The sequence below is a fragment of the Mustela putorius genome, unplaced genomic scaffold (assembly GCF_011764305.1).
Source record: "Mustela putorius furo isolate JIRA1106 unplaced genomic scaffold, ASM1176430v1.1 tig00003863_pilon_pilon_pilon, whole genome shotgun sequence".
NCBI lineage: Eukaryota > Metazoa > Chordata > Mammalia > Carnivora > Mustelidae > Mustela > Mustela putorius.
In genome coordinates, this window is record NW_025422015.1 from 19,774,557 (window position 1) to 19,789,721 (window position 15,165).

At 44.9% G+C, this 15,165-nt stretch overlaps 1 protein-coding gene across 7 annotated transcripts in view; it reads left to right on the forward strand.

Moving 5' to 3' along the window:
* Window positions 1-600: 600 nt before the first annotated feature.
* The window catches only part of SLC2A12 (solute carrier family 2 member 12), a 52,393-nt gene continuing 37,828 nt past the window's right edge, over window positions 601-15,165 (forward strand). For 2 of the 7 annotated variants that reach the window (XM_004740234.3, XM_004740233.3), the window contains exon 1: window positions 601-862. In XM_004740234.3, coding sequence (XP_004740291.1) covers window positions 748-862 — 115 coding nt within the window. In that variant the 5' untranslated portion in view covers window positions 601-747. Of the gene's footprint in view, window positions 863-14,154; window positions 14,239-15,165 lie in introns of those variants that run through there. The other 5 variants (XM_004740230.3, XM_004740232.3, XM_004740231.3 and 2 more) reach the window with 4 other exon arrangements.

Consider the following 15,165-nt stretch of genomic DNA (forward strand, 5'->3'; position numbering starts at 1 on the left):
GAATCTCATCAGTCTGGGGCTGTGCATGCTTGGTTTCTGGCCTGGATTGGTCCGCCAGGCCTTGCAGAGAGAGAGGGAGGAAGAAAGAGAGAGAGAGAGAGAGAGGACAGACCTCATCCACCTAAAACAAAATCAGGCTGACACAGGAAAGATGGCTTATGCTTTGTTTAAAGGCAAGTGTCACGACTTTTGGAATAACAGTCGTGCTGAAAAACTGACACACTTTTCGTCCTGGTATGGCTTTGCATAAATTGTTCCCCTCCCTGCAGGAGTAACTGATACCATCTGTGAGCGTTCTGGGCCCGTCACTCTCCTGATTCCCTTTCAAGCTGCATATTTCTCTTCTTTGCCTCTTTTCAAAGGTGTAGTTACACAAGAGTGTCCTCCGCCACCCCAACCCCCCACCCCAAGCTCTTGGCCAAACACTGGGTCTGAGCGCCTTCCCCAAGCCTTTTAACCCCTTGCCTCCAGCCGGGCATCTGAAGGCGAAAACAATCCTCGGAGCCCGGCCCTCCCACTGCCTGTGATAGGCTGCCTGAAATAGCAACAGCCCGTGTCACCGAAAAGGGCAAAGCCTTCGGAAATAGAAACAAAGTTGGTTACAAATCACACTGGTGTTTCTTTTTTTTTTTTTTTTTTTTTTCACCCTTCTTTAGCAGGCGACCATGGGGAAAGTGACCACTGCCGTCAGAGCCGACAGCCCGGGTGGCTCTGGGCCGCGGGGGCGCCTGTAACTTCTTCGCGACCATGGTACCTGTTGAAAACAGCGAGGGCCCCGGGCTGCTGAGCCCCGGGAGGACAGCAGCCGAGACCGAGGGCAGCGGCGCAGCCAGCGGCAGCCGGCATCCTCCCTGGGCCAGAGGTAAAGCGAGGCACAGGCCGGCGGCGGTACTCGGCTCTCGCTCGTGTGTGTGTGTGTGTGTGTGTGTGTGTGCGTGCACGCACACGTGAGCCGGCGAGGTGCGTGGAGAGAAGGGGACAGGATCCGGTGGGAGCAGGAATGACAAGGAGCTGAAGTGTGAAGATCCAGGTCCCACTCCTGGCGGGATGGGTCCATCGGTTGTATTGGCGGAGTGGAGAACGCTTACATTTTGGGAAAACTGACCCACCAGAGAGTCCCGTGTGTAAACACACACACACACGCACACACTTTTTCATTTATTGGCCCAAATGGGCAATCTGTAACAAGTGGACATTTAGAAACCCCGTGTTTTACATCAGTGTTTTCAGGAGGCTTCACATAAGTATTAGTTACGTAATTAATGAACACAACTTTCTTTTTTACGCTCCCAGCCTCCATTTGTGAAGAAGACTTTGTCATGAATTCAAGCCTGAAACCGCTGCTTGATTTGCTCCTGCTCTCTTTCCAACAGGCCTTTCAAACTGAGGTGCCTTTAATACTCTTTCCTTTCTGAGGTGAAATCTGAAAAAGTTTTAATTCATTTCAGTGATCTTGGCTCTGCGGAATGCTGTTCTTCACCTCCATGTTGACAAATCCCACAAACACGCTGCAAGCTCTTGGCTGTCCTTTCCTACTCTTCCAGTTGGTTCCCAAAGGAATAGAAACCAATCATGATAGGAATAGAAACAAACACAAATAATTCTCTCTCTAAGGTTTTCCTCAGCTCTTCTCCCCTTCACCATTCCATAGGTTCCCAGGCCAGAGATTGGAATTTCATGAATAATCCAGAACACTAAACCATACAAAAGGCACCTACCTTTCACCTTGCAGTGGATCTATAAAGTTATGTTTGCACCCTGGGTTTGTCTGACCTTGGATTTGAATCCACGACCCCTCTGTTGGAGGCGTGGATTGGGTCCTCGGCAATGAGAAGCTATCGGCCTTCCCTTCCCTGCTCCCTGCTCGGCTTTTCTCCTGCTTTCCCACTTCTGGTCAAGAATGAAGGTCTGGGGTCGTCCTTCAGGATGGCTGAGTCCCTCTCTGAAGCAGAGCTGCCCCTTCCTCCACATGTGTTCTCTGGCTCATTAGTCTCAGAGCAGCCCAGGGAAGCTTGTATTTGAGGGTTCAGGGAAAGAATCGCAATGTTCTCTCTGAGTTCCTGAAAGATTGAGCTGCAGTGTTTGCTGAGGTGGCCAAATCAACAAAAGAGTTCACTAAATAGTCGTGATAATGTCACAAAGAAGAAAAGAAACTTTGTCCTGAGGGGGCCTCGGCAGCAACAATTAAAAAAATGTACTATTTAATTTTGATACAGCTTTGAAAGCATGGTGTACTCCTAATAGGTTAAATTGTGCAAGTGCACAAGTATCCTGAAATAAGGTCACAAGTATGTGTGTTTGGAAAGATTGAATATATTCACAAAATGAATTTAAAGTACAACTGTTTGTGTTCTAAAGAAATGATAAGTGGGTAAGTACCGTAAGTTATTTTTTAAATTTAATTCTAAATGAATCTCTGTTATATAGAAAAGGAAGCTGAAATGTTTCAACTAAATCTTAAATAAATACAACTGATTTGTGCTATAGTTTACATTTAGATGAATACATATATTTTAGTGTCACTTGTCTATTTTCCCAAGTTGTCTGACACATCTCTTGGTCCCCAAAGGCAATTATATGTCTACCGAATTCATAGTACAGGCTCGCTGTGTGGTTTGGGATGATACTTTAGTCTGTTTTATGAAGATGTTGAGGCGTCATACAATAATGCTTGCCAGATACCTCTTTTGACGTCTTTATATTTCAAACTTTCATAGTTTCATCCAGGAAATTCAGAGTATTTAAATATGCTCAATAATAATCATTCTAATCCTACCTTTGACGATTGAAGTTTTTGTATATTCCTAGATGGGAAAATTAAAGCACAAGGAGGAACTAGTCATACAACCCAGGGGAAGATAATTAAGTCATTCGAGAGACCGAAAAACAAACAAACAAAAAATTCCCAAACTCCATGATTGCACATCCAAATGCTTTTCTGCCCAATGAAGAGTGTTGGCAGATCTTGTTTGGCCATCCCTCCTTCAGCTGATGAGAATGCTTTATTCCAAGAAATTATGACACAAAGTGCATATATCTTCAGTAAATTTTTTAGTTTATAATCTACAGACATGTTATAATTGACCTCATAGGAAGGGTTGAGCTCAATCCTGGTGCCGACCCTAATATACATGTTATTGGAAAAGTGCAGTACCAGAACATCTCACACAAGAGAGCGAAGATGCGCAGTTGGCTTGAGTTCACTCAGTGCTGGTGCACAACTGAGTGTGGTAGGCCAGATGCCTGCTCTTCCATCTCAGGAGATGGGTCTCCCAGGCTCTTCTAATTTCATGTTTCGAATGACTGGCTGAGGGGATGGTTTCCTTAAGGCCCCCTGTACCCCAGCAGCAACTGCCCCAATGTTCCGAAACCAAGAACAATATTCATTGTATGAATGCAGGTTCTCAGCACATTAGATCCAGCTATCGAATGCACTGGAATTCAGGTCACTAGAACTGGACTCACTGACCCAGCGGAAAGGGCTGGGCTCCATCCTCTTAAGACCCTTCTCAATCCAAAATGCCACAGCCTGAGACATAAGAAATGCATACTTGGGCTAATCAGATGAGTGTTCGAAGGCATTTTTCTCAGACTCGTTTAAATCTGTGAAACTCCTTTTGATAAAGGAGAAGCTGAATAGGTGATCGATATGTAAGAGAAGTCATCATGTCGCTTCTCTGGAGATAAGAGGGGAGGTAGAGAAAGGAAAAACTTGAGGCCGGGGGCTTCCTGCTCCCTTCTCACCCCTTGTATCCCCGAGCAGACTCCTGGGTGGGACCACATTAGCAAACCACAAGTCCATCACCTCTCTGCTCATGCAGGCCATGCTTAAAGAGGTCAGGGCATTCTTACTACGCTCCCACTGAGTCTTGGAGTCCCATGGTTAACCTAAACCAGGCCTCCTTGAATTCAGTCAGGCCTAGTTTTCTCAGGCTTCTTTAGGCAGCCCCATAGGAAGTCTACTTTTCAGAGAGCTGAGGAGACTTTTAGAAGCAAGCTCATCCCCAGGGAAGAGTAAGTCAGACCAACCGGCTTGACCTCATAACAGAGCCTTGGTTGTGAGAGGAACAGTTCTAACAATGAACCAGTCATTTTGGGAAGACCCAGGGCCTTAGCCATTACCATTCCTCCAGGCTTTCCATGTATCAAAGAATGACAAAACCTCTGACAAAAATTATTGTGTTTTAAAAACACACGTATTTAATAAATTAATGGCTGATAACAACAAAAAGTCATTGTATGAAGCTTGATATTGCCAAGGGAGGGCCAGGATTTATAGACATGTGAATCTATGAGGTGCTGTAGACTCTTTTGTCTGAAAATAAGACCAGATTTAAAGATAACCACCTCTCTTTTCTCTTCAGTCAAATTTTCTCTATGATTGTGCATAACACATCACTTGGAAATGACATCAAAAGTCTTAATTTGAGGCTTTTTGTGACTGTGAGGCTCCAGCAGGGGGCTTCTCCAAGATCTAGAAAGAGAGAAGGCTCTAAACAAACATGGCGGCACGGTGTTTCACCACAAACACTGGGTGGTGTGTCGCTCACACAGCAGGGCTCTTGTTTCCTCTGGAGATCAGTCTGACCTAGAGAGGGCAGAGAGGTTGCCACTTGCCACAGACTAGCTCCCAGGGGCCACTGCGCAGCAGACACGCATTGGTGGGAATCGGCGGGTGGCAAGGCCTGACAGACATCGACAGAGCCTTTATGCAACGTGGCTGACCTGGTGGGACTGAAATTAATCAGTAGGCACCAGTGTGCCCGAGCTGGTTTTACAGCTCATGTCTCTTCCAATAGGTCAGTGCCCCTTTCCCAGCTGTTAAACATTTGTAATATCACCCTTCTTTCTGGTAGGACTGCTGTCAGGAGCCAAGGTCTCTGAGATCCCAGGAACAGGTCTAATGGTAGCCCTTTACTTACGATGTTTGTGAATTTTCAACGGGGTACTTTTTAGTGGGCTGGATCTTCTATTAGCTGGTTAAACAAGCAAAAAGAACAACCAGTCCCAACAAAGAATGACTCCACCCTGGAGCTGCCTAAGGAAACTTCAACTGACATGTGGAAATCAAAGGTGATTTGGCCAATTTTAAAATGTTATTTTTAATTGCTGTAGATATGTGGGATTCTATTTTTCATTCAAAAATAGTTCTTGAATATGGTTTTGTAGGTAGCATTTTTACAATAGTAAGAACCTAGGTAATACTTAGCCTAAGGGTGTGAAATGTTCTAAGAGCTCCCAGTGGCCCTCCATTAGTGTGCAGTTGACTTGTGCCTCTAAGCATTGAAATGGCTCTTTACTCAGATTGGGTGGGAAAGCACCGATTGTATGCGATTCTTAAAGATCCAGAGTTGGGGCTCCCTAGTTCATTTTTCTTCTCATGCACAGTCTTCCCCAAGAAAATGAATTATTGAATAAAATAGGGGATGAAAGCCATGTAAAAAGACACCGAATTTTGATGGGGAGGAAGGGGGAAAGTCCACATAGACTTCTTCCCAAGGAGCTATTTGACCAAACTCCAAATAAAGATATTTTCTCATCCATCTTCCTTCAGAAAGTACCCAGTCTCTGTTAAAGGCAAAACTTGAAATCACCCCAGATATTTCCCAGCTGAAACCTTGGAGTCAAATACATAATCTTTGTAGTAAATCATGAATTCATAGGGTTCTTTTCAATTTATGTTTGGTTTGTTCTGGCTCATTGGTATCATTTTAACCTCCTTTGTCACAAGAACAGTCATTTATGCATTTGCTAAATGGCTATGCCTTGGTGATATACTAATATTTTATACAATTTAGTAGAAGTAATAATAAGACTCAGATAAATGATCACATAATTTTAGTTTTAGTAGCGTTCATTCTTTTTTGAACAATTTCTCACATTATATTGTTCTGCCAAAATACAAGGGAGAAAAACGCCATCCTTTGTTTGACTTTTAGGAATTTTTTTTTTTCAAAGATTTTATTTATTTATTTGACAGACAGAGATCACAAGTAGGCAGAGAGGCAGGCAGAGAGAGAGAGGAAGAGAAGCAGGTTTCCCGCTGAGCAGAGAGCCCGATGTGGGCCTCCATCCCAGGACCCTGGGATTATGACCTGAGCTGAAGGCAGAGGCTTTAACCCACTGAGCCATCCAGGCACCCCAGCAGTATTTTTTACCTGGAGTAAATCAAGTGTAACTCACCTTGAAGCTGTTATCTGGTGCTTCCCCTGGAAGTAATTGTTTCTCAGGAACACTCATGACTCAGGTCTGCCTGGCATAATGAGGGTCTGGGGGCTGTTGGTTACATCCATATTATTTGCTTCAAAATGTTATGCTCCTGCCTGCACCTGCTTCCACACTTTGTGGAAGTCGGAGTTGGTAGCAATGTGCAGTGCTAATTTAGAAACCTGCCCGAAGTGATATTTCAGCCTCAGATGTGCAAGACTTTAACGAATGGAGAGAAAAGTTGTGATTAAGATCAATTTGTAAGGTGAGAGGGCATTCCCAAACTAATGAAATATTTCAATTCCACTGGGAAACAAAATTGTTGAAACCCCAAGGCAAAATTATGGGAAGAATTTTTCACGAGGTAAGCCCAATTATGTAGGTACTGCCAAAAACGAAGGAATTCAAGAATTTATGGAAAGGCATAACTGTTATGCTGGGATCAAGGTATCATTTTACTTCCTGCACTATCAGTAAGGGAGACTGTTTCCAAGTCTTACTTCCATGTTATGGCGATTTTACCCCACAGATTCAGGCTAAACAAATCTTTATTGAACGATTATTGTGGGTCAAAGGCTTCTATTACTATTATCGCTTCTTATCTTTGCAACAACCTCAATGAGATATTATCCCCAGTTCACAGATAAGCAAACTGAGGCTAAGAGAATAACAGCAAACATTACCATGCCCAACGCAGTTTTCATTCTCATGGATTCTCGTAACAACTTTATGAAGTTGGTAATGTTGTTATCTACATCTTGGGAGTGAGGACACAGAGGAACAGAAAGGTTAACGGACATGTCACAAACTAGCTGGTAACTTGTCAGGCACTCTGACTCCTGACTGTACCTTCACCCTTCGGCCCAGGCACCTCCAAGGGGGAAGAAAGGGATGCTCTCCAGGAAGCATGGGTAACGTGTGCCAGAGTCTCAGTATCCTAAAATCCAGTCCAGGGTTTTGCCCGCCTGACCATTAATACCATCCAGCACTGATGTCTCTACTTCCTGCTCTGTTCTGTGATCTGATCTGGGATTTGGGGTCTCTGTTACAATCATTTCAGAACTTTATTGCTTTTTTATTATAGCTACTTCCCTAATTTTCCTTGCAATATGTCTTTGGCTATAAGGTTATGGGTTTCTGGGTAAAATATATATTCTGGTACCAGAATATATATATTCTGGTATCAGAGTTCTGATTGAAGGTACTGTGAGCTTGGGCAACTCACAAGGAGTATCTTTCCTCTGTATTTCCGTCAGGGGTCACAAGCACGTAGTTACAAGGAAGCACCATCTTGAGCCATCAAATCCAGATATAAGGTAGGAAATCTCTCAGCGCAGTGCTCGCGGTGACCACCATGCCAATCGCACTATTTATCCAGATAAACCTCTCACCATCTGTGCCCAACACAGTGCCGGCCCGTGGTCCATCCTTCATCGTTACATGGGTAAATGAATTAAGGGTTTGTTCAGCTAAACTAAAGAACATTTTCCTTCAGCAAGACTAAGTGAGCTGGATACTTCAGAGTGAAAAAGGCCACAGAAAACCTTACCCATGGTTACAGATTTTTCCACCTCATCAGAAAGATAAGAATCTAAGTAATTACAAGATGATTGCTTAGCCAATGTTGAGTCCACTAAAACTCAGATATGATGCTAGACCCTAGGTCCAGTGGTGAATAAGAGACAATCATGTGATGTAGATGCTTATTACCAACTGGTGGAGAGAGAAAAGAGATCGGGGAGCCCACGATGGAGAAGGTAGCCGGATGAATGATACTCTGCTAGGACCCAGGTGGGGGGCGGTGTGGGCAGCTCTACCAGCTTTTAACGGATTCTGGGAGATAGGAAAGCGAAGCTGAGTTAAGAAAGCATAACTGAGGTCAATGCATTTGCAGAGAGCATTAGAAGCAGAAAAAATAGCTTGTGCGCCAGTTCTCAGAAGAGAGAATGGCACATTCAGGGACCTACGGATATTTCTGTATGACGAGAGCACAGAGTTCATCCAAGGGCCAGAGTATGGCAGAGGAATCTGAAGATGTAAGCAGGGACCATATCAGGAAACTTTCGTGCTAAGCACCACGAGAGGAAGGATTCTTCGGAAGAGGCTCTATCAGTTTAGAGAAACCAAGCCAGTCTCCGCAGGTGATCACAGTGGGGACAGCATTAGGCACCCCCAGAGAGCCTCACCTGCATGTTGAAATCAGCTTCCTGGGGTCACCATTCTTTTAATATTTCAACAGACAGAGCTCCAGCCCCTCTAAGGTTAGATCCACATGCCTCCTTGCCCCCCACCCTTCTCTGCCCATCCTCAAACTCACACTGTCTCCCTTAGGAGCCTTGTGATCCTTCTGATCACTTTTTGTGCCAACTTCCGGCCTCTACTGATTGTTAACTTTCACCTTGTGCAGCGAGTCCTTTCCTCATGTCATTGCTCTGATCCACGTGTCGATCACCACCCCTTTTCCTTCCCATTCTCAAATCCCATTCATAGGAGCTCTTTGTGGATCGCTATAGGACAATTAAATATTTGATGGGCACATTAAAATTCTCCTGTCAAATCCACTGTAGGAAATTTCTTGTAAACTGACATATGTAAAACACATATGGCTGTGACCCTGTTGTTTCCTTATGTGGCTTTACAGCCCCCCAGTCCCCAAAACCCGACAATGTGTCCGTTCTTTTTCTTCCATTTTTCCTCTTTCTGGACATTCTTCTCCATTCTTTCTTGAACTCTCTTTCTCTTGCTCTCTCTGTTTCTTTCTGTCTGTCTCTCTCTCTCACACACACATCAGAATTTGTCCTTTATATTATATGAAACCTCTTGACTTTTTTTTGTTCTCTCCCCTTCCCATAGTCCACCTGTGTATCATCAATGTGTCCCATGCTCCTCTCCCTTAACACCAAGGGAGCCATCCAGGTATTTATGTTTGGTAAATAAAGTGCCCTTCCTCAGAGTTTTGCATCCATAGGGTTTACAATCTTATTTGTTTTTTCCCATTGTATTTCCCTAATTTAAACATTTTAAATGCACTAAGGGTTATTCGCTGTCATTTTCAAGTACGTAGATTCCTTTAACAGCTCCTTCAACAACTTTAAATACTCACATCATAGTCTTTGAAGTTTTATATTTATTGATTTGAAAATATGGGCTGACAGAAACTTACTGTGAAATCAGGGGACCTTTGCCTTTTTTTTTTTTTTTTAATTTTTCATCATGTCTGCATACATCTGAAATCTTAAAGTTCAGGTACGTGTGTTACTATTTTCTTTCCAACATCCACTAACCATTGATGGGATGAAGACCCTTTTAAAATATTTTATTAATCCTCCAAGGTCCCTAGCTCACCCCAGCTTGCACACATTGAGAGCCCCGCCCAGGAAACCTCAGAGGTCTCTAGGTAAGATTGTCTGCTGGTTTGTTTTCCTCATTCATCCTCCCACCCCAACTGTCTGTTAAAAATATCCATAAAAACATGGAAAAGATGGAAAGAGATGCAAAATCGCAAAAGCATGAAAGCCAGATATAGTCATCAGTGAGTTAGGATTTAACCCTAAATAAGATGCAGGCATGGACTTAATTCATAAAAGGCAGTGAAATTTTAGCTTTGCACAAACTCGCACGGGGCATCCCTAATTGAAAGACTTTTCAGGAACCAGCTAAAGGGCAGTCATTTCCACAGACCCCTGGAGCCGCCCTGGCAGAGGGTCGAAGTTTTGCTCCACAGCCTGATCTTCCCAGCCATCTTGTTACCATTCCTTCTCTTTCTCTCTCAGGAACTACAGTTTCCAAGATGTCCGCACCTCCGGTCAGGTAGGAAGGACAGTGGCTTATTGAATTCAGGGACATGAAATCAGTGTTAAGAAGGGACAAAGCCCGGAGGAGCCACTGGAATGGTGCCTTCCAGAAGTTGTAGTTTGGCAGGTACTTGTTTTGACAAGCGAAGGACTATGGGCCCCTTTAAACCAAGCAGGAATGATACCTCTTATTCCTAGTCAGGGGCCCAAAAAGTGGAAGCAAAAAAAAATTCCATTCTCAATCCAGTGGAGTCACACCAGAAGAATAACTGACAGACATCAGAAACTTGGCTAGCAGCTACAATGTAGTTTTGAATGTTGGTGAGGTCCAGAGTTGACAGCCAAGAAAGAGTTCTTGAGACATCTTTGGTGCAAAAAGGTGGTTTTATTAAAGCACGGGGACAGGAGCCGGGGGCAGAAAGAGCTGCTGCATCTGGGTCATGAGGGGTGACCGATTGTATACTTGGGAGTTGGGGATGCAAAGAAAAGGGAAGTTTTCTAATGAACTTTTGTATGCTGAAGATGACCTACGAGACACTGGAGGCCTTGCCATTGTCAAGTTAAGCATTAACTTGAAGATAGTTGGGAGTTTCCTTCTGGAAGTTAGGTTATGGATAAGAATACAGTTTTCTTGTAAATCACTAAGACACTTTGTAAACTGATAGAGGCTTCTGTCGTTTTTGGACTGTGATCTTTAGTAGTTAACCATTTGTTTTTGTTTTTGTTTTCCCCTTCCTTCCCTTAGTTTTAGGGCAGCCAGGAGTGTCTGAGGAATGTCACTCATATCCCATCTGGGGCCATGGGGTGTCAGCTCACACTTGGCCCTCAGCTGGCCTTCTGCTCCCTCATCAACATTGCACCTCCTGGCCTAGCTAAGAGGGAAGTAGTGGCTAGAATGAGGTGCGTCAGACACTAAAAACCCACTCACTCTCACTCCCTTCTCATTTTTGGCCTTTCCTAGCTGCGGAACTAAAATATTCCAACGCTTGCATCTCATTCTCTCTTGCCAAGATGGACCATGGAACCCAGTGGTTCTGGCCAATGAGACATTTGGGTGAGTCTTCAGCTGGGTCTGAAAATGAAGCTGCCAAAGACAGATTAGAGAGAAAAGCATCCAAATGTATTTAATGTAGGTTCTGCACGTCATGGGAACCTCCACTAGGAAATAAAAACTGTAAGAAACGGCTAAGTGTGTGTACACTCGGTCTGATGATGAGTGGACAGGCATGGAGTAACATGGCAGGTCAAGCTGTATGAGGTTAAGCATAGGAAGCTAGGGGACGCTTGGCAAGGCTTGTTTGTTCAGATCCTTCGCGGTCTCTCTGTGTCTTCAGAGATAAGATTGCTCCTTTCCTCTGGGTGTAGGGAGGGCATCTCTCATGTGAGGGTTTGCGACCTGCTTCCAGGGAGAAGGGCAGGGGGAAGGTCAGAGGGATCCTCCTGCTTCTGCTATTTTCTCAAACTCCTTCAGATTAAAATACTCAATAAGCCAAGGTACGTTTTAGGGGTAGCATATCCTGAAATCCATCAGGTACTTCCGCGGTACTTCTAGACAGTTTCCTCCCTGATAAAAGCAAAAAGGCCTTGCCCCATGCCTTCTTCCATTGTCACCTGCCTTTGACTTTGGCTTTTTATGCGTGGAGCTGCCACCTTGCACATATGGTGGGTGGCAAATCGGGGACAAAAGCCAATCCTCTGAGGAGGCAGGAACAGAAGGATGGATAGAGTGTGAATCCTTGGAAACACCAAACTCAACTTGGTATTCTCACTAATTAAACCGTAAATGCCATAATGTTTTTAATCCTTGTTTTTTAGGTTTTGGTTTCTCACAGTCAAAAATATCATAACTGCTCTGGGGGCTGGGTAAAGAGAAGACAGCAAATCTGGCCATTGGCAAGTCCATTTTAAACACAAAGGCAAGGAAGGGATGCATTTTGAGATTTCTTTTTTAAGGGACCATTCGTAAGTTTTGGAAAGCATCTGATTTCTGTTCTCTGTAATTTTGTAAAAGTGGACTCTGAAAAAAGAGATTAGGACAATGTCTGACAATGAGAATAAATTGAGGTGATGACGGCGCTGAGGTTGGAGGTGCAGACAGACCCTTCTGAAACTTTAACGAGCGTGAGGACGAGAAAAACCGCAGGCGTAGAATTATCTGGAATCTGTGACACGGAGGATAAATGGGAGATACTCCTCTAGTGTACATAGAGAGCACAAGAAGATGGAGACCGGAAATGAGATGAATATATACGATGAACACCTACATAATTATCACTAAACAAATAAGGGGAGCAAGAGCCAGGGACAGACGAAGAAGCCCACATAAGCAGTGTCCCCTCTGTGCACCTGCCCAGACCACAGAAGTCAGAGAAGATTGGTTTCCGGAAAGTGTGTCCGTACAAGTCCTACTGAATCAAACCTGAGATTTGAAAAATGAAAAAGAAAGCAAAGTTCCTATCCTTCTGTTTTAGAAAGGTCAGACCCTAGCAGGTGTAGAGGGAGGCCAAATTTTCCACTGGGCTGAGTTTCATTGTATGCTAAAGAGGATTAGGGGGCCGAGGAGGGGGAGAGGGGTTAGAAGAAGGCTAGAGCCCAGTGTTTGCCACCACAGGGGGGCCCACACATGGCCTGGGGCTGGGAGGCAGCATCTGGGACCTTTTTGGCTGCTGTTGGAACCAGCTCTGCTCTCATGGGTCTGCGGGAGCTCTCTCTGGTCAAGCCAGTGCTCCTCCATGTGACATCCAGTAAGCCTAACGAGCTCTCGTGTCAGGCCCTGTGTGGGTCCCTTGAGGGTGATACTCCTACTCTCAAGGCGCTCCGGATCTAAAGTGACTGGCATAACTGAATAAAATGCAGGGTACTATGAGGCCACAGGAGGAAAGGCAAGGGAGAGGAGAGAGAGCAATGCTAACCAAAGAGAGGCCGTCTGGAAAGGTTTTGCAGAGAAGGGCAGTTTCAGACTGTATCTTCAGAGATGACTCAGATCTCCCTAAGCTCCGAAGTTAGGGGAGAGACATGCCATGAGGGGGAGCAGCTCCAAGAGAAGCACAGGCCCGGGAATGTGCATGGCATTTTCCAGAAACAGCAAGTGGTGAGGTTGGGCTGAAGAGCTCGTGCCTGGAGACCACTGTGGGGCCTGCAAAACTGAGTCCCGGATGGGCCTGCTGCATACAGTCTGAACATCTAGAGAACAAGGCCATGCACAGGGCTGCTATTTCATAAAGCAGAAATATATGAGCGATAATGAAACAATTTATGGTCTCTACCGCGGTGCTGTATTAACATGCTAATAACAGTGCTGAAAGCTTTATAGAAATGCTAATGCTGTGCTGCTCAGACGCTAAGTATTTGTGTAAATACAGAGTTGTATATGTTCACTGTTCCAGGATATTCCGCATTCATCTTTTAGTCTACTGACAGGAACTTGGGAGGAGAGGACCAAGGATCCCTATTCTGGAGTGCTGTTATCATTCATTCATTTATGCAATCACTCAAGGAACATTCACTGAGTATTTATTTACCTTGTGCCAAAGACCAGAGATGAGAATACAGAGATAAAGAAAGCGGAATTCTTGGCTTTAAGGACTTTCGGTTGAACAGAAGACAAATGAATAAATAAATGAGCACCTTGAATGACAGGCGCCCTAGAAACACACTCTGGTCAGGAGGACCACCCAGGGCTTAAGGGTGAGGCTGCAGAATAAGGCAGAGCTGGGTGACTTTACTGGGAGAGATGGCACTTGAGATGACTCCTGAAAGACGAATTGGGATGAAAGATACTCAGAAGGAGTTGAGAAAGGGGGAGACCACGTCTGCAAGTTTTTCTTGAGCAAGCCATGAAGTAGGGGATCTTCTCCATTTCTGAGACCTTGGCACAGGGCCAAGTGGTCTAATCCCTTGGCTGCCTGCCAGAAGGACTTGCGCGCGCACGCTCTGCCGGGTGTGGTAGGGCTTGGTGAGCGGGCAGGTGTTCACTCTGTGTCCTTTATGCGCATAGGCTATAGTCGGTGTACAGGGAAGAAAGGAAAGCAGAGAGCCGGCAGCAACTCAAATATTATGGAAAACTGAGTGTCTCGTGCGCGAGCCAGTTAGAACGTGGCTTCCTGTGAGTCACCGTGAACAGCAGACAATGCAGCCTTTGTGACCTCGCCAAGGCAGCAGAGGCTCCTGCCCTCTGTGTCTTCCTTGTGGGTCTCGGGTATTCGTGTGAAGCACCTTGCTTGTGAGTGCCTCTCCTGTGAGCGGTTTTACCTTCTTACCTTGTTATAGAATCCTCATGACACCAGAAGGCACACTGCTGGTCTTCCGGCAAAGCAGCCAGACGCAGGGGGAGATACGAGCCAAGGGACGGCGGGTGCCACTTGCATGTGGTTTCTGTGATGTCTGAAAAAGGCAGAGACGTCTCTGTGGCCCTTTTGGGGAAAATGAATGAAGGAAGGGCCCCTGTGAAGCAAGACCATGAACAAAACGGAGAGAGATGCTCAATTTCACCAAGAACGTAAAGTGCAAAGTGTTTGACTTCATGGCTGGATGTTCTTTGAAAAGGCATCCATTGGAATTCCTTGTCCTGCCCTCTCCTTTAGCTCTGGCTGCTTTTTCTGGGCACAGCGAGCTGCCTAAACTCTCCCATCAGTGTTCAGACAAACATAAAGCCCACCTTCCTGCCACATGTTCTTTCATTGTTCATGCCCAGATCTCTTGGAAAAGAGATTTCTGCTTTCTGATGCCCATGGGATAATGCCTTGCTTTTATCATCATCAACCAAAAGTAGGTAGGGGAAAAAAAGCCCACTTTTTATGTTTCTCTTCATTGTCTTTATATGATCAAATAACTCCAGGAAATTGTCCTGTGGTGGAAGTCCCACAGTGGCACAGGGCCACAATCCCAGGAGCATTAGGCACTAACCTTCTACAAGCTGCTGGAATTCAAAATCCCAAATGGGCATCGTGAAACGTGTACAGGAACATCGGCAGTACTAAGTAGCAGTATCGAGATGAGTGGAAGTTGTGTTGGTCGGTTTCCCTTAAAGCAGATCACAAGGAAGACAAACCCCTCAAATAAGATGCAGACAGTGAAGACCTTAGCCTAATTCTGTGGCATATAACGCATGTTGGTAGGCCCCTTGTGTGGGAATAAGGCCAAAGAATGTCTTAGTGTACATTTT